This window comes from Schistocerca piceifrons, chromosome 6, assembly GCF_021461385.2.
Source record: "Schistocerca piceifrons isolate TAMUIC-IGC-003096 chromosome 6, iqSchPice1.1, whole genome shotgun sequence".
Classification (NCBI taxonomy): Eukaryota; Metazoa; Arthropoda; class Insecta; order Orthoptera; family Acrididae; genus Schistocerca; species Schistocerca piceifrons.
This window is the reverse complement of record NC_060143.1, coordinates 483,093,324-483,117,517: the sequence shown is the minus strand read 5'-3', so window position 1 is coordinate 483,117,517 and position 24,194 is coordinate 483,093,324. Positions and strand designations below refer to the sequence as shown.

At 41.8% G+C, this 24,194-nt stretch overlaps 1 protein-coding gene across 1 annotated transcript in view; it reads left to right on the top strand.

Moving 5' to 3' along the window:
- Window positions 1–8,045: 8,045 nt before the first annotated feature.
- The window catches only part of LOC124802642 (programmed cell death protein 2), a 41,189-nt gene continuing 25,040 nt past the window's right edge, over window positions 8,046–24,194 (top strand). The window contains 3 exon segments of the mRNA XM_047263545.1: window positions 8,046–8,514; window positions 8,517–8,792; window positions 8,874–9,038. Of these exon segments, the coding sequence (XP_047119501.1) occupies window positions 8,265–8,514; window positions 8,517–8,792; window positions 8,874–9,038 (691 nt within the window). The 5' untranslated portion in view covers window positions 8,046–8,264.

The window sequence follows — 24,194 nt, the reverse complement described above, 5'->3', positions numbered from 1 at the left end:
TACGGACAAGTTACTCTGTAACTGCAATATATGATCTGAAGATGGGCAGCTAGCCCGAAACCGGTAATTGAAAATAAAGAATAGCGATCGAAGACTGAAACGCCATATTTTATTTAATGAACGATCACGGAATTCCCATTAAGACAATCATGTCTAGTTTTGATTGCAGTTGTATTTGTTGCGAAGCATGTGCTGAATCTGATAGGAAATGGATCCCATGAAAGGAATAGAAAAACGTTTTTTGGGTTAATTTCAGTGCATGAGGCGTTGAGCATGGTAGTTCTTGCAGTTTTCTTTTTTAGGATATCGTCCACTATGTTAGGCATATATTCATTATTGACTGCTATGGTTTTAAGTAAATTAATCTCCTCATTAAACTTTTCTGTTGAAAGTGGTATAGAGGTGGCTCGGTGGAAGCAGGCATGATTTGGTCAGTATACGTTTCTTTCAGAAAAATATTGAAAGTGATGTTATTGTCTTCTATTGTAAGCGGCAAGTCTAAATAATGCAGTTAGCGGTTTTCGTTTTCGAGTTCAATAGTGAAAGAAATTTTTTCATGGAGGTCGGTAAAAAGTTTAAATATATGATCAATTCTATCGGCGGGACTGTTATAGATGACTAGAATATCATCAACGTATCTTGTGTAAGAAAGGATACCTAGTGAAGCGGCTGAGACATGGTTAAACAGCTTTTTTCCAAGGAATTGCTAAAGATGTCGGCAAGGATGCCGGCTAAAGGCTTGCCCAGAGCGAGCCCATCAGACTGCTGGTACAGTTGTCCGTTGAATTCAAAGTGGTTGTACTTGACAATGACATTAATGAGATTCATAAATCGGTAATCTGTTCATCTGATAGATTTTTTTTAAATTGTCGTAAATTTTCTTCCACAATGATGAGCGTCTCATGTACTGGGACATTGGTATGAAGATTTTTAATATCTAAGGAAAAGAGCTTGGTGCCTGAACTGCACACTAAGTTTTTAATATTTTGGACCAAAACGTGGCTGTTAGGAACAGAATAATTATTTTCGAAAACGAAAGATTTTTTCAAAGTTTCATGTAGAAATCGAGCCAAATCGTGATACATGCTATTCATGCTATTGGATGATTAGGTTTATGAATTTTGAACTGGGACCGAAGTTTGGGGGCTGAGGGTTCATATTGATGAGTAGTTTCTTTTGGAAATGTATTATATACTTAATATGTTTTAGAACAGTTAGTCTAATTCTGAAGACGATGCTCATAGTAGCATCGAAACCTGGTCAATTTTGACGTATTATTTGTGACCGAGGGCTTATTTGTTCTAATATAACTGAATCAAACATTTTTATGCAAAACATGTGGTTAGCTTACAACTTCTTTAGAGTGATATAATTGAATATACATATAACAGCTTCAGTCTGAAGGAAAATTTAGGAATGTGTTCCCTATAGTGTATGTATGAATATGGTAATATATTACTTTAATATATTTGGAAATCCTTTTAATTTGTAATCGCTAAGATGTATGTATACTAGAAGTCAAAACTAAATCAATACAATAATAATAGTAATACAAATAGAGATCTCTGCCTGTCGTAAGAGGTTCTTTTGATATACGATCAGGACCAGTCACAATCATGCGAATGCATTTGGTCGACACTTTTTCCCAGCTACTGTGCATCGTGACTAGCCACAAGTGGTTTGAGTGCTGGACAATGGATGGTCATGACCAATTTCGACTGGTCACAGGAATTTCTACTAACAGTTTCAAACCATTTAATAATCTTACTGCAAAGCGAAAAGTTCACACATATGCATAGCTTTTTGTGTTCACGCTGGAAGCCCTCTCGTTGAAGGGGCAGTATATCTCAGACCTGTGAACATTTCAGATGTACTAGGGCAATTTTCTTCCCCTTAGGGATTTTACAGTAGAAATGTGTTGTGCATACGAATCACAGGTATGAAAAGCAAAATGAATAATTTTTCCTTCATCTATAGAAGGGTTGGATGACAAGATCCGACAGTTTTTGGTCATTAATTCATTTAATGATGAAAACTATTAATTTTATTGTACTACTTTAGGGAAATGAACATGTGAGCAACTAATATTACCATAATGATGCATATCTGTATACAGTAATAATGAATGTAAATTATTTCAGCATTTGACGGTATTGTACACACCCTTACAGCATTGAAAACAATTTTAACAATTCACAGATAAGTGTCACATTGGACTTAAATCAAATATACACACTATTTTACTATAGTGACAAGAGACAGTTTCGTTGTACCACTTTGTGTTTTGTGAAATGACAAATGTCAAAGAAGTTATTTTCAGCAGTGGCATGTAAAGTGGAAGAAACTTCTTAAAAATATTTGATAAGACCTCATAGCATCTTTGCAGCCATAACGAATGTTTGATTCTGTCTGTAATGGTTGTAAGTAATGTCAAAGTCCATTATGTAAGAAGTTCGGTAAGAGTTAATGTTACATACACAATATTGTGATCATATGACCACAGCTCCACTGGCGACAACTTTGCCTTTGCAAAATGACAGGCGTTAATACACTGTTTGGACGATGCGCGTTTCCCACGATTTGTTACAGTTATGTTTGTAGTAGAGGTTCAAAGTATTGCTTTAGATGTAACCTTACAACCAAAGTGGCATTTTCAGCCTCTACTATAATGCTCAATTGTGGATGTTCCTCTGGCATGATTGTTTGTAGTTATATTTATGTATAAGTGTGTAAAAGTACTAATATGTTGTTAAACGAATGTGCAGGTATTAGTACAATAGATGTGAGTAATGTTTTTGATTACATGAAGTGGTGTGAAAGTTGTGTTAGTAAGTTAATTTGTATGTGCAATATTATATTTGCAACATTTAACATCCTTATGTGCAGGAACAAGTGGCTGAAAATACGTTTCTTTAAGTGAAGCACACACATCACCAATTTAAACAAAAACTGTGCAGTATTGTGTTAGTATAATGCTTTTCACTGATGTATCTTACACATTTTACTGAACGTTTGGCATTATTATTTCAGACCATTAAAAATGACCTAAGGCCAAAAATGGCCAGTAACGTGATTTATATCAATATGCAAGCAATGCGTTATATGCTGGTGAAATGAAGCTGCCTTCAGATTTATAATAACAGTTGGTATTGAGCCACAAAGCACTATCTCCTCAAAATGTTTGGATGTGTAAAAGGGCACATTTAATGCCCACTTTTAAAGCTACAGCAGTGAAACACGCAAAAATGAAAGATCTAATACCTATCTCACTCTTAATTATAATTAAAGTGCCATTGATTTACCTGTTATCAAAGCCCTACCAGTCTAATGACAAAATGTCGAAGGACATGCAAGTGTTAATGTACGTCTCAAGCATGTTGGTACTGGCCCCATAAACTGATATGACATTTTCTGGTTGTTGCTTTCTAAGAAACAGGTTTTAATTCACTGACACTAGTCTGCAACAATGTTCATGAATATAGTTAATGCCATTAGCACTAGTGATACGTTTCTAAACTGTACTCATTGCAACCACAACAAAATCATATCTATCAATGAGACAGTTTTATCCAATTTGTCAGCATGTGCCTACAATTAAAATATGTAAAAGAACTGGATGTTACTGAGGAAAATGGTAAATAACAAGAATAAATCAGAATTTCTCTAGTTAAAAAAAAAATCTTAAACATGGGTGCGAAACAGCAATGGTGTAAATCTGAAGAGATCTGTCAATTTTATGTATGACAAGGGCCACTCAGCTTCATCTAATCTAATGTACCATCATGTGGTGTAACAAGACCCTCTCCTTCTGAAGAAGATATTTTTAGAAATATAGAAATCTAGGTCAGGGGCTACTAAGTCTTTGTTTTGTAACTATTTGGCTGATTTCTCAACCTCTTCTCCAGTTACTATTTTATTTCACTGCTGCTCATGGTGTTACGTGATCAGTCCAAGAAGTGCCTACCACAAATGGGAAGTAGAAACGTTTGAGCAATGCAAAGAGAGCATCGGTGTCTGCTAGCGCTAATGTGACCAAACAAGATAACATACTCAATAAGTGTTTGAGTAATGCATAACATCGACCGTCGGAACCCTTTACATAAACTTGAATGTACATTTCGCATGTTTCGTTTCCTGACCATGGCAGTGCTAATTGACACCTGTATAATACTCTTTTCGCGTTGCTCAAATGCTTCTGATTCAAATAATGAAATAGTGCGACAGGTACGTCATTCATTCTTTCATGCTTGTGGAAATATTTGCATACGCATTTTGTGTGCTAATAATAATAATGTCGTGTGACTAGGGCCTCCCATTGGGTAGACCATTCGCCTGGTGCAAGTCTTTTGATTTGACACCACTTCGGCGACTTGTGCCTCGATGGGGATGAAATGATGATGAATAGGACAACACAACACCTAGTCCCTGAGCGGAGAAAATCTCCGACCCAGCTGGGAATCGAACCTGGGCCCTTAGGATTACATTATGTCGCGCTGACCACTTTTTTTCCTTTTTTTATACATTTTTTTCTTTTCTTTTTTAGGGCCTCCCATCTCCCCTTCTAGCCCTTCCATTCGCTCTCCTTAATGCGCCTTCTTCGGCAAGCTTCAATGCCCCACTTTTTTTTTGCTTTGTTTTTAATGGGTTACGAAACTTAATTGCATCTTGAAGACAATGTTAGAAAATTGTAAATTGTAATCCGAATTGATTACGGTGAAAATAACTCTCTCTATAATACTATTGACTGCATTAACGGAACGCAATATATTCTTCCATTAGAATTTAAACAAAAGTGAGAGAGAAGCAAAAATAAAAAGTAAGATTGGAAATTAAACTGCTTCAGTGATGCACGTCTTTTGCATGAGAATAGTTTTCCCTTACTATTCTTGTGCTGTGGCATTACTCCTGTTATTTCTTGGGAAAACATGCTTTTTTGGAGTTCGGCTACCGTATCAGTCCCGGGGCACACGAAGTCCCCACCATACTTCACCCTCAACAGCAATCCCCTACTTTGGCAGTCTATCTTGTTTGGTCGGATTTCGATATTAACCAATGCCTTGTTTCTGAAACAAAATTTGCATCATATTTCCGAACTTCTTTTTATGGTCTTTGTTCCGGTATATTTTGAAGTATTTGTCTTTCATATATTCTCGATATTCTTGTAGATTATCATTGCCTTTGTTGTTAACAACATAACTGACAAAATCCGAATAGCCACAAGATGACATTGTGTTTTTGTGGTGGAAAGGAAATTTCTTCTGGGAAGAGTATATCGTTTAATGTGATTTCTCTTCCATCGGTCCGTTTGAGAAAAGCGACTTGCAATACAATGTCATTCCAAATATTCTTGTATCCATTACAGATGAAGCGATGCTTTAAGGAGTCCAAATTGTGACATTTTTGGCACACATTGGTTGTTTGTAGTCCTATTGAATACAGTTTTTCATTGGTACTAATAATGTTGTTGACAACTCTGTACCATGACGCTTGCACTTCTGTAGTCAGTGTTTTGTTATTTATATTTGTCCATATTTTTTCCCAGTTTTTCTTGGGATACTTCAGCTCCATTTTATTTTGGTTTTCGCGTGATCGTACGTTCTCTACTATATATTTACTTGTCCTCTTATTTTTGTCTGTTAAAATGCGTGTCAAGTAGCTTAATTCTACATAAAAAATCCTTAATATGCTTCAGGTTGTAATTTATGTTGTGAACATCTACTGGTGGCTGCATTTTTCCGGGTTCGAGAAGGTCAAATAGAGCGGCAGTTATGCTGTTCGGCTGTGTCTCTATAAGTTTCAGCGTTCTTTTAATGAAGAGGGCAGTGTTTTTCCTCCGAAGGTCTGTCAGCCCTAGGCCTCCGTTTTCGGGTCTCGATGTAGTCGTTCCTACTGCTACTCTAAAAATATGGCCTTTCCATATGTATCGACAGATTGTGCTCATTATAGATTTCACTATGTCTGGAGGTGTTGGTAAAATCTGAGCGACATATGCAGCTTTCGAAAGAACTGCACAGTTTATTAGTTTAATTCTTTGCTTGATATTTAAGTCTCTCGTTTCATGCAGTATTAAGCTGCCTCTGATTTTTCCTAACACCTGTTTCCAATTAGCAGCCATTGTTCTTAACGGGAAACTGTAAAAAGTTATGCCCAAAGCAGTGTGACTACATTTTACGCCCAGTTTTGGTTCCCTTCATGGCATGCCATCCTGGACTTACGGGGGTTGGGGTTGTTTGGGGGAAGAGACCAAACAGCGAGGTCATCGGTCTCATCGGATTAGGGAAGGACGGGGAAGGAAGTCGGCCGTGCCCTTTCAAAGGAACCATCCCGGTATTTGCCTGGAGCTATATGGAAATCACGGAAAACCTAAATCAGGATTGCCGGACACGGGATTGAACCGTCGTCCTCCCGAATGCGAGTCCAGTGTGCTAACCACTGCGCCACGTCGCTCGGTATCCACTCAGCTACCGGGGGCGGACATTTTGTGTGCTGTTTTTATGTGTGTTGTGCCTCTCTCGCGCTGTATTGGGTCATCTTTTCGAGGTTATGGTACTACACACACACACACACACACACACACACACACACACACACACACTGTGAAATTTAACAATCAGTAAGTGTGTTGGTTTGTGTCTTGTATTCTGCATAATAGAGAAGGGACTGTATCATAAAACCACTAAAAGACGGCTACAGTGCAAGACAGGTAGCACAACACAAAAATACTAATGTAAATATTTGATCATGATGACGAGTAATTCTCGAAATGCATTGTGCGAAGCATAAAAAAATACGTAAGTGGTGTCGAGTTTCATTACGATATTTAATGAATGAATGACAGCTGCAGGCTTTCCAAAAACAACGATTATGATGAAGAAACTGAGTCCAAGTTTTCACACACACTGTGAAATTTAACAATCAGTAAGAGTGTTGGTTTGAGTCTTGTATTCTGCATAACAGAGAAGGGACTGTATCATAAAACCACTAAAAGACGGCTACAGTGCAAGACAGGCAGCACAACACAAAAATACTAATGTAAATATTTGATCATGATGACGACTAATTCTCGAAATGCATTGTGTGAAGCATAAAAAAATATGTAAGTGGTGTCGTGTTTCATTCGTTATCGGCACTTCCTGGAGAACAAGTGATACAAAATGTTAACTGAATGCTTTCTTAATTACCACTTTCTTCATAAAGATCCTGTTTTCTTTTACAAATTTTGATTATATGCATATGATGAAAAAATTGATCCGCTTGCCTCACTGATTTTGGTTACCCAACTTTTATTGTTGCTTGACAATGCTTTGCAGATAATTAGTATCAGTGTTAATAAACGACGACGTAATAAATGCCTAAAGTTTACAAATGGCGGAAATTATCTGATTTGAAGAAAAAATATCATTGGTTTATTTGGTAGACAATTGCCGCAATGTGTCCATTGGTTAAGAATCTAGCATGCAGCTTCATTTCCCTAATATATGTGTACCAGCATAGCATGCGTCTTTCTACCTATGCCACCTCCCCTCTATAAAGTGAGCCAACTTAATGTGTGCGTGTCATTTATAGCAATGATTGTGGTGTGTGACCCCCAATTATCGGCTATTGTGATCGGAGCCTTGTGTGGAAGAGAAAAAAGTTATTCATTTTGAAAGTGTGTTTAAAGGATAATGAGATCCTTTTACTTGTGATACCCCAGGTATTACACTACTAAAGATGAGACAACTCTGTCAATTAGTTTGCCAGTTATGGACTTTTAAACAGTGGATACTTTTTTTTGGACCCTTCTGTATATGCAACACATTTCTACAGAAAAATCCCTAAAGGGAATAAAATTGCACAAGGCTGCATTAAATTTTCACAAGTTTCAAATATACAGTTCCTCTACAAGGCTAGCAGGAACCTAGAAATGTTAACCTTCAACGAGAATGCTACGAGACTGAACACAAAAAACTCTGCACATGCGTGCGATGATCTCTTTGGAGCAGGCTTATGAAATGCTTTGGAGCTAGGAAGAAGAATTTCCTCTGATAGTCTGATCAGTCGAAACTAGTTGGAACCGCCCACTGGCCGCAACTCGAACAGCTTTCGCGCAGTCACGAACCACGGGAACTGGGAGAATGCCTCCATCGAGCGCATTAGCGTGGTTCCAAGGATTGCAACTGTATCTCGAACGAACCTAGGGACATCTGTCGGATCATTCGATAGTCCCATAGACGCTAGTTCTCAATCTCCAGAAGTCTGCGGAAAATCTTTGAAATGCGAAGATGTCAGCTTCCAGCGAAGACTCGTGTGAATTGTCCGTAGGTTATGTTGAGACTTGTGTTGATCGTTGGAAACTAGATAGTAGATTCTTCCCGAGCAAAGTTGGTGGATATCCTGCTTGGCTTGATTTTAACATACCAGATGCAGAAGATTTAAAGTGTCGGAAGTGCGGGAATCCCTGTATTTTTCTGTGCCAAGTGTACGCCCCTATTGAGGAGCAGGAAAATTGCTTTCATCGTACAATATTCATATTTTATGTTTGAGTCCTGACTGTTGCGAAAATAACACCAACGTAAATCTCAAAGTTTTTCGGTGTCAGTTGCCACGGAAAAATGCATTTTACCCCTATGAACCACCAGTGTACGAAGAGAATTGGTGTAAAGAGATAAGTGCGAGTACATACTGTAAACTGTGCATCGTATGTGGATGTAAAAGTACGAGTCATTGTGCAAAGTGCAAGAAAGCTAATTACTGTAGTAGGCAGCACCAAGTTTCGGATTGGAAAGCAGGTCACAAAGAAGTATGTGAAGGCAAGTAGTAATTTGGAAAAAAAAAAACAATCCTTCGTTTCCTAAAGAGATTAAATTGTTCATGGACACTCTTTTATGCAGAAAACAACGTAGTAGTTGCAAAGAGCGAATTGTTACTACCAGAATTCGAGTTATTGGTCGGGGTGGAGGCCGGTTCTTCCGATTCAAGTAGTTCGTCGCTCAGCGACGAAGAGAACGGAGAGGAGACCCCTACCTCAGTTGACAAAGTTGAAGCCACCTTCCAAGGCAAGTAACCTGGGAATAGTGTTTCATGTCCAATATAATATGACGGTCATATATTGTTACACGCTTTTCTTTTTTTGTGTTTATTACTATCAGTACGCCTAATGCGTTACTGTCTTTTTCTGTTGCTATACTTTTCTCGCCATCTACGAAGACAGCGTTTCTAACCGTTGGGTCGTGTGCAGAACAGTGTGTGTAGGGAGGAGGGGGGGGGGGTGTCAACATATCATAAGAGGAGGACGAAGAGACTGTCGCTGGAAACACGCCAGATAAGTGAAAAACACAAAAACGGGATTACAGAAGCGTCCGATTCCACCCATCTCCTTTGACCCATGATGCCATCAGTAAGGCGGAAATGACCATTCTCAGCGTCTCCAATATGGCGCTTATGACGTCACTACATAAACACGACAACAAAAACGTACATACATATAAATACGACAGTAACATCTCCCTCCAAAAATATAATCTAACTAACGTGGCAAGCGCAGGAAACTATGGGTTTTAGGGTGGCGACAAGGTAAATATAAACATAAAAAACGCGCACCACGGCCACAAACCCCACAAAACGGCCGACAAAAAAAGGAAACACAGCACAAAATTCCCACTTTCCGCTACACCCACAAAATCCACAGGAATCTGTAACTTCCCTTCACCTATGTAGGTCAACCACAGCTGACGATGCCAAAAAACCAAACACCTACATCTTCGATAAATAAAACAAAACTCGCAGCACCTCAAAACTCCCACACAACTCGCGGGGGGGGAACTACGTACCACCAACAAATTCCCGAGCTACACACTAGTTTGGTCACCCCAATAACCCACAGAAAAACCACACACACTCACAAAGAAAAGCACAAACCACCCACACTCTACCAACTCCAGCCCCTGCTCCCTCTCCCAAACTTAACCCCCCCCCCCCCAAAAAAAAAAATCTGCCAACAAGCAAAGGCCACGAACTAAACAAAACTCTATCACATATTACAGTTCAAAAACAACTGCAACAAAAAAGATCCTTTGCAACATAATCATGAAATAAGTCCCCCCCCCCCCTGCAACCCACTCACCTAAATCCACAACCATTACACACAACCCCTCCTCCCCCCCATACCAGACCCCCTCAACTAACTACCCTTGAACTATACGTCTTACTCACTGCCCTCAGAAAAATACAACAATGCCCAAGAACACTCCCCTGCCAGCAGTACTCATCTAAATGAGCTTGCAGGTTAGAATAGTAACACTTCCCACTCTGTACCAGTTATTTAACCGCTCCCCAAAATCCCTCTATTGTATTAGTCATGCCCAGTTTTGTAATTTTTAAACTCTAAACTATGGTTTACAACTATATGATCATAACCCCTCTTCCCCAAAAGCATCTGAAACTACACTACTCCCCTCCTCAATATACTCTTCAATTAACCCCACCAATTCCCTCTTAGTACACCCCCCCCCCTCAAACCCTGAAAACAATATCAGTACACCCCCTCCCCCCCCCCCCCCCCCCCAAATATAACAACCCCCCCACACCCATAAACAACCAGAGACTTACCCCTCCCATATTTCCTCTTCCCAAGCTGTGATTAGTGTATCTCAACCACCACCCCCAGCACACCCAACTTATCCCTATACTTCACATACTGAGAACACACTTCGCTACAAAAAGAAAACCAATCTAACACCGTCCTCTCACTCACTCCAGTCTCTTGCGCACCAGAGGACCAATAACAAAAATAGTAAGTCATCAAAACAATCTCGTGGCCAACCCAGATTTCTTGAACCAGGTACCACGTGTAATGGAGCGAGGTTGTCCTTTCGACCCCGCCACATGTACCCATCCCTGGTCCGAGATGCCGGAACTCTTGCCGACCTCATATTTTTTCAGTAGACACTAAATTTGACAATCTCTGCTATCAATCCAAACATCTGCAGAAACAGAGACATTGTGTCCTCCCCCATCTCTGCCCACAACCTTGTGCTATTGAACTGGATCGTCACATCCATACCTAACAAAAACAGCCACCAATAAATTAAATGTCTTACTGCACCACAAACAGCAAACCAATAACACCTATTGAAAATGCAAACACACAGAAAAATTTATTACTCACGGAAAACAATTTCAATCCTTCAGTCACAGACACTGCCAACAACTCTGCTCTACCAAAACAAAAGTTCAAATGAAACCATTACACCACCACAGGGCACCATCGCACACAGCCACAGGTCAAAGCAGATGGGTGGGATCAGAAGCCTCAGTTGACTGATGCACTGCATTTTTTAACTGTTAAGGTTAGCAGATGATGATCTACCACAGAGCCAAGTAACTGCCACGATATTTTGTGATAACTTTCAGTTTAAATTTATTTAATTTTTTACTCCTGATGATAGATTCTTAGATCTATAACAATTAATTGAAAAGCTGTAGAGTACTGTTCTATCAAAGCAATGCAACTGACGTTTGCAGTGGGTTCTTATATAAAAGTGATGGATAAGATTTAAGTCCATTAGAGTCATAATAATTAATCACCAGTCTGTTGCACTAAGCAATAATATCAATACTCTTTAAAATATGACCAAGACATTGTATGGAAATCATTCAAGAGTGCACGGGTTTGCTCACATTTTGATGAGAAAGTAGAAGACCTCAATGTAGTGTTATGGAAGCTGGTAAAACTGGCATCAGATCTTATTACAGTATCATAGTGGCAGTTTTTAATGTAAAAGTAAGCCAAAAAGTGGGAAGTTTCAGGTATGATACAGAAATGAGGTTATACATTAGCCATTACTGCAACAACTGTGAATGTCTACAAGATGTGATAATGCAATAGTCATTAACTGCTTTAAAATTGCATGTGGTTGTAAGGCGATAATAGATACAAAACTAGAAATAAACATTTGCATTGGGCAAGAAATTGGAAATGTAGCAAAAATTTATTTAAGTGTGATTATTTAATTAAGGTACTAAACCTAAGTCATGGCAGGTATGCTGCTGTTGAGGAAAAGGAAACCATTTCAAACAAATTGTAATTAAAACGTAACAGAATTTGCTGATTAAAACAAAGCTGTTTTAAAATATCGGATGATGATTGGAGGTACATATATACATCCATACTTTGCAAACCACTGTAAGGCAGGGGACCCTGTCATTGTACCACATTTTAAGATTTCTTCCCATTCCGTTTCCATGTAGGGTGTGGGAAGAATTACTGCTCAAATGTGTCTGTGTGCACTGTAATTAGTGTTGTGTTGTCTTGGCTTGTCTTTGTGGTTCCTGTGGGAACAATATGTAGGGAGATATAGTATATTTCTCGATTCCTCACCTAATACCAGTTTTTGAACATTTGTAAGTACAGTTTTCAGGGTTGCCACAAGGTCTGGAAGTCAAACATGTCAGGGAAATTTGGGGGGGGGGGGGGGGGAATAGAGAAAGAGAGAGAGAGGGAGAGGGAGGGGGGGGCTGGAAAAATCTCGTCCTTGTCTCAGTAGTTGAAATTGTTTACTGCGGTGTCATTCATTGTCGCTGGCTGGTTGCAGCTGAGTATGTGCGCCACTTCCCTACTCCCTCATGACTATTGCTTCTCCCTTTCCTGCCAGTCCCCTCAGCTTGTAGTCAGTGCTACTGCCTCTTATTGCCACTAACCTAGCAGCTGCTGACGAGAGGCAGGTAGTTATGAGGAATGGTTTGTTTGGATCTGATTTTCAGAGATGTTGACACAGCAGCTGAAGACAGTGGTCATGTGTGCATGAGTTTTGTCTGAGTGATTGTGTAACTGTTTGTCTGCTCTCGTTTTCTGACAAAAACTGGCTGGAATTTTAGTTGTGAGAGTTGATTGTCTTTTCTACATGCCTGCCTGTGGCTCGGCAATCATCTTTATGGTGAGTTGCTACCTATCCTCATTATTATTGATTCTCAGAGTATTTGAACAAGTTATCTGTTACACAGATTGATGACTGTGGTCATACTTCATCAACATGCTGTCTGTGGCTTGTGAATAGCTGGCCACATGACTGGATTTCTGTGACAGGTCAAAACCACAGATCATTTCTGTGGGTATCTGTAATGGATTGGCCCTGATCTGAAGCCATTCAGTTCCCACTAACGAGCAGGACCTGCTCGTCAGATGTAGTCTCACTGATCTGCCCGCAGGTCGGGTCTGTTTGTGTGCGGCATAATGCAGCGGATTTGCGTGGTTTATCCACGGACCAACGACTGCGGTGTTCCTGAGCAGGCTATAGGCCATGGGTGCTGGATTTCAGTGATTGTGACTCTCACTGCAAGTATGTTGCACAGTGTGGCGTTTTATAGAAATTTTATTTGTTCAGTACATTTTGGCACTTCAAAAATAGCTTATATGTTCGAAAGTATAGATTATAAGAAGAAGAAAGTTGTCAGTCGCTGGTGGTTTCTACGCTATGTGACATATATTTTTCAAAAGAAAAATCACACAAAACCTGAAAAATAGTGATATAATGAACGTAGTAGAACCAACATTTTAGTGGCAGTCACCTACAGTGTTGGTTTACACAATTTTTCCCCAACTTATGAACTTCTTTCGAGAGGCCTGCTTTTTTTCTGAGGTTATTTCTTAAATCAGTGAAGGTATTTTAAACCCGTCTTTTTGACGCCAAGGAATTGCATATTTTTGTCACCAAATGTGTTTCATTTTATTAAAATAAAATAACGTTAGTGGTCTTAATGAAACACACGTACCAGTTGGCTTGCTTTCTCCATCGAAAAACAGTTCATCACTAATGATGTTGATGTTAGTACTTAAGTTTTTGCTCTCATCAGGAAATGCATCTGCTTGCAAGCTTTTTAAGATATTTCCTTGTTTGCACTGTTGTTTCTTGTACTGTAGCTGCTAAGACAAATTGTCAACTTACGTCTTAACTTACCCTTGAACTCTCATAATTTGGAAAGAAAAATGCTAAAACTTGTGTGGAAATCAGAAAAATATCAGGATATTTCACTTGACAAAACTTGTGGCAACCCTGAGTTTTGCTGGATTGTTGACATCTTCCTTCAACATCTGCCTATTCTAGTCTTCGAGCATTTCCATAACCCTCTTCCGTGGGTGTAAGAAACCTTTGTGCTGCTGTTACTTGTGATGGTGTGTTTAATATTGCTTGGTTAGGGTCACATACATTTTAGCAACAGGCTTAATCTAGGACTGTTTTTTAAGCAATCTGTGTTAAGTCATTTATAGATATTATTTGATTTGAATGCACATTGTAGTTTTGATTGCACATTGAACACACATTGTAACGAGATAGAACTGTAATCGTGAACTTCTGATACAAGAAGTTAAAACTTGAAGTATCCATACTTCCTTCTAGCAAGCGAAAGATACTTTAACAAACAACCCCTAATGGAATCATTCCAGGTGGGGCAGGGAGATGTAGTCCAAAATCTTTTTGCAGGAGAGGATGATGAGACATTGCCTGAGGTTTGATCGTCATGCCTGTCAGCATTCTGTCTCCAGTCACTTGGGGTGACTATTTTCTCTCATATAAAGTGTCAAGTGGTGCTTTGTGCCTGTATTTTTTGTTCAACTACTGTAGCAAATAACCTTATACAAGTCAGTTTCCCCCTGTGGGTTCGGGGGTTAGAATAGGCCCGAGATATTCCTGACTGTCATAAGAGGCGACTAAAAGGAGTCTCACACTTTTTGGCCCTTTGAGTTCAGGTCCCATTCTATGGTTTGACCTGCCACTTTCAAAATTCTACAGAAGTGCGAGCCATATGGGGAAGGAGGCCTTACGCGGTGCACGAATGCCCTTAGATTCAAACTCCTGAATCTCTTGTCATGGCTTTGCATCTCCATCTGCGAGTCAACTAATTGTGTGAGGACGCTTTCCGGGGTATGTCATCTTCTTCCGTTGTCTCCTGTCCTCTTTTGCCCCCATGACAATATTGGATTTCTCTGCACCCAATATTCAGCACGGTAGCCAGTCTGTTGTGGTAGGGCTATCATGTACCCATTTGGTGGTAGCCCCCTGACAATACAGGGATTGCACTGCTGATGCCTGAGCTGCAAACTCCCCATGTATGCCGAGGAGTAGATGCCTGTCTTCTTGGAGCATCAGGACTCACGGCAACAGCCATCATGCCGGTTGGCCTTTGCTGTGGCTGGGTGGGGCCTGTGGGGAGAGCCCCTAATCAGAGTGGGTGGCATCAGTGCGGATGACCCACAGTGAAGTGGACTAAGTCGTATCTTGCTGGTGATTGTACGGCACCAGCAGCCTCTAAGAAGGGCAAGATAGAATACAATGCTGACAGGTATGACCCTAAATTGTTTCCCTCCCTTGCTACACAATGAGAGGTATGTAGAGCTACAGAATGGAGAGAGCCATATTTGCCTCGGTTTTTAGTCTGTAGCAGAACTGATGGGGACACTTTTTTTTCTACTGACAAAGCCTCAATTTTTCATTGAACACCTTGAGGATAGGTTTGAAGAAGTGACAGTGCTGTCCAAGATGTGAAATGGCGCGGTCTTGATTCAGACAGCATCCCCAGCCCAATCCCGAGCATTACTCGCTTGTGACAAGCTGGGTAATATACCTGTTTCTGTCACTCCCCATAAAAGCCTCAACAAGGTCCAGGGGATTATTTTCCATTGTGACCACCTCAAGCAGTCTAACAACGAGCTCCTCGCCAATTTAGAATGGCAGGGTGTTCGTTTCATCTGGCAGGTCTACTGGGGACCCAGAGACAACAGGGTTGCTACCGGTGCCTTCATCTTGGCCTTTGAGGGTGATTCATTGCCTGAAAATGTCAAGGTGATGGTTTACTGCTGTGATTTTATACCATACATCCCTCCCCCTATGCAGTGCTTTAAGTGCTGGAAGTTTGGGCAAATGTCTACCCACTGCACTTCCAGCACCACATGTCGAGACTACTAACATCTACTGCAACCACCTCCCACTTGCATCAGCTGTGGAGAGCACCACGTCCCCTGCTTGCCAGACTGCCCAGTACTCCCAAAGGAGCGGAAAATTATGGAGTACAAGACCCTGGACCTGTTGACTTACACAGAGGCTAAACGTAAATTCGAAAGATGACACCCCATTTGGTTGGCGTCAACATACGCTGCAGCTACATCACCATCACCATTGCCATCCCAAGTGCCTGTGGTTCCTTACTCTGTGCCACAAACAGTGGTCCCTCCGGGCCACCAGAATACATCTGCCCCTTGGTGGTAGAGGGCAAATCTTCCTCTGTTGCTCCCAAAGTACCTACTTTGGGAGCAAGGTCCCTCCAAATGCAGGGAATATCGGTCCCCTCCCCCCTGCCAGAGAAGCAACAGCTTCCTCTGGTTCCTCTTGTGCGGAAGGGGTCCCTTGGGGCCCTCTCTTCCAAGGTCTCCACTAATGCCATGGCAGACACTCGCCAGTGGCTCAAGGAGCCAAAAGCTGCTGGACAAAGAGCTTCATGGTCTTCCTCCGTGCCTGAAGTTGCTTTGGAGAAATCTTCCCAGCAAACCCCTAAAGAGAAGTGAGAGAGCAAGCAAACTAAGTAGTAGTCTGCTAAGAAACAGGACCCTCTTGTGGCCCCAAAACCACCACTCCCTATCAGTTCTGCACTTGAGGATGCAGTGGAGATCTTAGTGTCCCCTGCAGACCTGGATCTCACTGATGCCTCATCCACCATAGAAATGGCTACAAATAATCAATGATAGCAGGTGACCCTGAGGTATAACCTGCCTTCTTGCGCGCTTCATGCCTTCCCGGCCTCACAGTAACGTCATCCTCCAGTGGAATTGCAGCAGTTTTTCCACCACCTGGCTGAGCTATGGCAACTGTTAAGCTTTTCACATGCTTTCTTCATTGCCCTCCAGGAAACCTGGTTCCCGGCAATGCGGACCCCTCCCCACCGTGGCTATAAGGGATATTACAGGAACCGTAGCAACTATAATAGTGTGTCAGGTGGAGTTTGCGTCTATGTCCTGAACTAAGTATGCAGTGAACCTGTGGCCCTTCAAACCCCTCTTGAAGCTGTGGCTGTCAGGATATGGACGATGCAGGAAATGACTATCTGCAATGTATATCTTCCTCCAGATGATGCAGTACTCTTGAACGCATTGGATGCACTGATTGATCATCTCTCTAAACCTTTCCTACTTTTTGGAGATTTTAAAGCTCAGAACCCCTTGTGGGGTGGCACAGTTCTTACTGGCCGAGGCAGATATGTCGAAAATTTACTGTCACAACTCGACCTGTGCCTCTTAAATACTGGGGCCACCACACATTTCAGTGTGGCACATGGCACATATTCGGCCATTGATCTCTTGGTTTGCAGTCCTGGCCTTCTCCCATCTATCCACTGGAGAGCACATGACGACCTGTATGGTAGTGACCCCTTCCCTATCTTCCTGTCATTGCCTCAGCGTCAGGCCCACAGATGCTTGCCCATATGGGCTTTAAACAAGGCAGACTGGGAAACTTTCACCTCTGCTGTCACTGTTGAATCTCTCCCACATGGTAACAATGATGTGGTTGAGCAGGAAACTACAACGATCGTTCCTGTGGCGGAAAGCGCTATCCTTCATTCTTTAGGGTGCCCCCGGTGAAAGACAGTCCCTTGGTGGTCTCCCTTGGTGGTCACTGGAAGTCGTTGAGGCAATTGAGGAGTGTCGGCGAGCTCTACAGCGGCATAAGCAGCACCCTTCCATGGAGCACCTCATACCCTTTAAACGGCTCCATGCCCACGTTTGCCAGCTTATCAAAAGGTGGAAACAGGAGTGTTGGAAGAGGTATGTGTCGACCATTGGGTGCCATACGTCACCTTCCCAAGACTGGGCAAAGATCAAACAAGTTTTTGGTTGCCAGACCCCAAAGGTGTTCCTGGTGTTAACGTAAATGGCATGTTATCTACCAAAGCAAACGTGATTGCCGAGCACTATGCTCGCACCTCTGCGTTGCAGAATTACCCCCTAGCCTTTCGCACTCTCAGACAGCGGATGGAAGAGAAAGTCCTCTTGTTCACTACACACAACAGTGAACCCTATAATGCCCCATTTACAGAGTGGGACCTCCTCAGTGCCCTTGCACATTGCCCCGACACAGCTCCTGGGCCTGATCGGATCCATAGTCAGATGATTAATCATCTCTTGTCTGACTACAAGCGACATCTCCTCGTGACCTTCAACTGGATCTGGTGCGATGGCGTTTTTCCATCACACTGGCGGGAGAGCACCATCATACCATTGCTCAAACCCAAAAACCCACTTGATGTGGATAACTATTGGCCCATCAGCCTCACCGACATTCTTTGTAAGCTGCTGGAATGTAAGGTGTGTCGGCATTTAGGTTGGGTCATGGAGTCACGTGGCCTACTGGCTCCATGCCAGGGCGGCTTCCGCCTGGGCTGCTCTATGACTGATGATCTTGTGCCCTCAAGCCTGCATCGGAACAGCCTTTTCCAGATGCCAGTACCTTGTTGCTGTCGTTTTCAATTTACAAAAAGCGTATGACGCCACCTGGTGACAACATATCCGTGGCACATTATACGAGTGGGATATCCGAGGCCCGCTCCCGATTTTTATCTAGAATTTCCTGTCGCTTCATATTTTCCATGTCCAAGTTGGTGCCTCCCCTAGTTCCCCCATATCCAGGAGAATGGGGTCCCATAGGGCTCTGTATTGAGCGTATCTCTATTTTTAGTGGCCATTAATGGTCTAGCAGCAGCTGTAGGGCTGTCCATCTCACCCTGTCTGTATGCAGACGACTTCTGCGTTTCGTACTGCTCCACCAGCACTGGTGTTTCTGAGCGGCACTTACAGGGAGCCACCCACAAGGCACAGTCATGGGCTCTAGCCCACAGCTTTCAGTTTTGGGAGCCACTTCTGTTGGCATCATTCCGTTCATCAGGAACGAGAACTTTACCTTACTGATGATTCCCTCATTATAGTGGAGACGTATCGAGTTTTAGGACTGGTTTTTGATGTCCATTTGACTTGGCTTCCTCACCTTCATCAGCTTAAGTGGATGTGCTGGCACCACCTCAATGCCCTCCGCTGCCTGAGCAACACCAACTGCAGCCCTTGTTCAATACCACCTTGACTATGGGAGTCTGGTTTATGGTTTGGCAGCGCCCTCAGCATTGCGTTTACTCAACCCAGTGCACCACTGTGGTGTTCGACTAGCAACGGGAGCTTTTAGGCCGAGTCCGGTGACCAGCGTCCTTGCGGAAGTTGGAGTTCCTCCATTGCAGGTCAGGCATGCTCAGCTGCTCACCAGTTACGTTGCACACATTCATAGTTCTCCTGCGCATCCAAATTACGATCTCCTTTTCCCAGCCACGGCGCTTCATCTCCCACATCAGCGGCCCAGGTCAGGGCTTACAATTGCAGTTTGCGTCTGATCCCTTCTATCTGAACTGGAGTCCTTGCCTTTACCACTTATACTCGAAGTCCAACTGCGTACACCTCCATGGTGTACACCTCAGTTCACCCCGTGGCTCTCCGCTGTCACTTCATCTCTATTCTTGATGTGTACCGAGGCCATGAAGTGATTAACACCGTCGGCTCGATGGCTGATGGTCACATCGGCTTTGCGTATGTCCATGGAGGACATATTGAACAGCATTCCTTGCCTGATGACTGCAGTGTTTTCACTGCAGAGCTGGTGGCTATATCTCGTGCTCTTGAGCACATCTGTTCATACCCTGGGGAGTTGTTTCTTCTGTGTACTGACTCCTTGAGCAGTCTACAAGCTATCGACCAGTGTTACCCGTGTCGTCCATTGATAGCGACCATCCAGGAGTCCATGTAAGCCCTGGTGCAGTGGTGTTTGTGTGGACCCCAGGACACACTGGAATCCCAGGCAACGAACTTGCTGACAGGCTGGCCAAACAGGTTACACGGAAACCGCTTATGGAGATGAGCATTCCAATAACTGACCTGCATTTGTTTTTACATCACCGTTAAGGAGACTACGAATGTGTGGCAGTTCTCCATGCAGGCCTCTCGCAGAGACTCTGTGGTTCTCTGCTGGCTCCACAGTGGCCACACTCGGGCGACCCATGGGTAGCTCCTGCACTCTGAAGTCCTGCCTCAGTGTTGATGCAGCGCCCGGTTGTAGTGGCCCATATTCTGGTGCACTGTCCCACTTTGACTGTCCTGCATCGAAATCTTCAGTTACCGGACTCATTGCTGCCAATTTTATCTGACAATGCCTCTTCGGCTGATTTCGTTTTACATTTTATTTGTGAGGGTGGGTTTTATCATCATTTGATCTAAATTGTAACACATGTCCTTTGTCCCTCTGTGTCCACCACCCCAGTGCTTTTAGGGTGGAAGTTTTAATGTGTTGCAGAGTGGCTGGCTTCTCCTTTTTATTCTCATGGTCAGCCAGCCATGTGATCTGCTTTGTTGTTTTAATCTCTTCTACATGTTTCTTGCGTTTCTGTGGTTTTCTTCTCCCCTTTTTTCCATTTAAATGTTTGTTGCCCTTCCAACATTCTTGTGGTTTTTCCTTTCTCTCCAGTTTGTGTTGTCAGTCTTGCTTGTTGTATTCTCACCCTTGTGACATTGTTTTATTCGGAACAAGGGACCGATGACCTAGCTGTTTGGTCCCTTCCCCCCCTCTTTTAAACCAACCAACTAACACGTCAGTTGCTGACTCGTCACACAGTAATTTGGTGTGATCCTCCATGGGGTTCAGAGGTATTTCAAGCTGTCTAATCTTTGAAGCCATGGAACCTCTTGACCCACTGTGGTCGGGGCATATATTCTGCATCAGTTGCACCTAAAGCTAGAGTTGGCTGTCCCTTTGTGTTTCAGAATCCTCCCACTCCTTCATGTTTAAACAGATACCCAGCTGTCAACTTTCTGCCCTTGGACTGTCTGGCCCAGCCTATCAGTGTGACATATTATGTGGTAGTGCTCCATTTTAGAAAGCACTAGCTTCATGTTCTTGGTACCTTGGGGATATCTAAAGATAGGCCAGGACTTGTACGTAATTGAGCAGAAAAGAAGCTTCCTGTCACTTGATGATAGGTTATGATCTTTCATAGCTTCTTGATCTTCTTCTTTTTTTGGACTAATGAGCAATCATAGAGATTGCGTTAAAGTCTTTCTTATTGAATTTGTTGAGAACTTAACCCACACAGTTTGTCAGATCTATCCACAGAAAACATCCATTGTAGTTCCTAGTAATCAGATACCTAAACAGTTAGTGGATTACCAGAGTCACTCAGTTTGAATTATTAACTTGTTTCTTCTTGAAGATATTTTTCTTTTATTGATTGTGACTAAGAATAACTATACCATCCACACAAACAGCCCTTATTAAAATGTCTATGTTCAACAGTTTTCTGGCTAATTTCAGGTTTCAACAGTGGCCATGTTCCTTCAATCCATATACTGCCATTTTTAGTCTTCTAATACCAGTATCTGTCACTGTCTTCATAACTGGTGCTACTTCCGAAGCTTTCACATAGATGCCTTCATTTAAGTCACTGTGTAAGAAAGCTGTGACAACAGCTAGGTGATCAGTGTCTAGGTCATGTTCATAAGCCATAGCAAATAAAATACATTAATGAGTTGTACCCTGTATCTGGAACACACATTTCATCATAGTTAAGGCTTTGTTTCTAAGGATGACCTTTTATTATTGGCTCTGCTCTATTATATAAAATGCGGCCTTTCAGATCTTTCTTAGTTTTAAAGATGCATTTTGCCTTTGTTGGTTTCTTGCTCGAAGGGAAACAGGGAGAGTCGCAAGTGTGGTTCCCTTTGTGGGATTGCAGCTTGGGATTTTATTGCCTTCAGCCAATTTTCAGTGTTGTCTCACATCATTGCTTCTTCCAGTGACCAAGGTTCAGAGTCAGCTGACTGTTTAGATGGGCAAGTACTCAAGTTATACAGATTTTTTGCTTTGAAATTCTTGACTTTTGTACTGGCTTGTGTTGTTGCAGTTGCTCATTATCATTTGCATCATCTGGACTAGATACCTCAATGCAGCTAGTATTCATTGAGCTGGGCCTGTAACTTGATGTAGTAGTCTCAAGCTGGACAATCAATTTGGTTCATGTAACTCAGTTTTTTTTTACGCTGTTTAGAAGTATCTTCATAAAGAACATCATCCCTGTTTTTTATGATTCTTCTGCAAATTGGTTAAAAAATCCTGCGTATCTTTGATTCTTCACAGTATCCTACCAATGCACACTAAGTACTACATCTGTCCCAACTTTGCCAGCTGATTTCCCGGAATATGAACACATGCACTGCTTCAAAACATTTTGAGATGTCAAAGATTCAGCTTCTTTTTTGTCCAAGGTATAGTCCTTCTGCCCAGAACTTATTTGGCAAAATTTCAAGCTGCTGTTCTAATGATGAACAATTTTCAGGTCTGGTTGTCAGATGGGTCTTTAATAACCCTGTTTGTCAGAAGAGGACAGAGGCTTCATAGTCTTGCTTTAGCTTGTCCCATGCTTCTTTAGCTGTACTGGTATCTTGCAGGTGAAACATATATTTAAAGGTGGACAGAGAGTAGAACTTAAGCTCTTTTTGTGTACATTTCAGTTACATTTGTATTTTGCCATTAACTCCATCTCACAACAGTTTGTGTTCTAGGTAAGTTCAAACAGCAAACTGCCACATGCTATAGTTTTCTCTTCCCATCAGATTTTAATTGGAGGCAGAAAAACCATTCTGATAACAATATAGCTGCTCCAAACTGTCACTCAGTATTCTTGTTTCTATTGGCCACTGGTCCCATCGACTATTACGATGAAGTACTTCAATTTTGTGTACAAATAAATTGTTACAATGAAAATGTGATTAGAGAAACAATACAAGTATGATGAAAATAATAAAACAACTTGTTTCATTATTAAAAATGACACAGTAACAAGAGAAAATAGTGCAAGCATTCATTCAGGGTTCTTTAAATGTTTGTAAACTTCTGAAGATGAATCAGAAACATGGATAAAGAATTATGGAAGTAATTTCATTTTGGAAGTATTGTCAGATAAAATGATAAGCAATTTGAGCTATGAAGACAATGTGTCTGGAGAATGTGTTTCAAATCATTAAAGTGAGAGGCATACTAATGCAGAAGGATTTTTCAAATTGTTTACAGAATGTCTGAATGGAAGACAATTCCACAAAATGTGAATCATGCTATAATTTTTCTTCTTCACGAAAGATGACACAGAACAGTTAACGATTTATGTCAATCTCTTCTCCATATACATATGTATAAATTACAAGACAGAATTGTTGGCAAGCACTTGCCATTGGGAGCCGAAATATGTAGTGCCATCGATAGACAAATAAAAAAGTGTCACACTACCTAATTTTCCTTACTAGTGGTTCTGTCATTGGGGTGGACAGAGAGAGATGATGGGGACTGGTTTAAAAGGGTACAAGGAAGGGCAGGTCACTCAGTTCTCAGGGTAAGGACAGGCCCCACCCCTTGTAGCAGGGTGAGATAGACGAAGATGGAGGGGGGATGTCGGAGAGAGTGGAGGTAAGAGAGAATTCCTTGGTGACCACTTTACCTGTTTGTCCAGAGATAAGAACAGAGTGAGAAGTAAAGAAAGATTAAGGGGAATAGAGATGAAGAGTGCAATTAAGAATTAGGGCAGAGGGAGGGTGTTCAAACTTTCCATCGATGACAGAACTGTGGGAACAGTCAAATGGTAAATTGAAAGTAAGAGTGAGTTCATGTCTGACTGCAGTTAAATGATCTTAAATTTTAATTTAACATAAAATTATTAAAATGAAGTGGAAGATCATTTAATAGTGGTCTGAGCCAAATTTATTTTTACTCTCAACAAGGGGGGGGGGGGGGGGGGGATGTCAGTGAAGAGGGTTGGAATGTGAGGACATGTTGCAGGGTAAGTTCCCATATCCAAAGTTTGGGAGAAGCTAGTATTGGATGGGAGCATACAAATGTTGTGTGTCATGTAGCAGTAGCTGGCACTCAGGTGCTTTGAGACATTGTCAGAACAACGGGACTGTATGTGACCAAGACAGAACAGTTCTCCTTTTGTGTGATCAGCCAGCTTAATGGCTCTCATGCATACATTAAATGGTGTGCAGTGGACACAGTTTAGCTGATAGATAATGTGCTGTTTCACAAGTTACCATGCCTTTGGTATTGTGGGATCTTAAAAGTGGTGGAGCTGGAGTTGGTTGTAGTGTG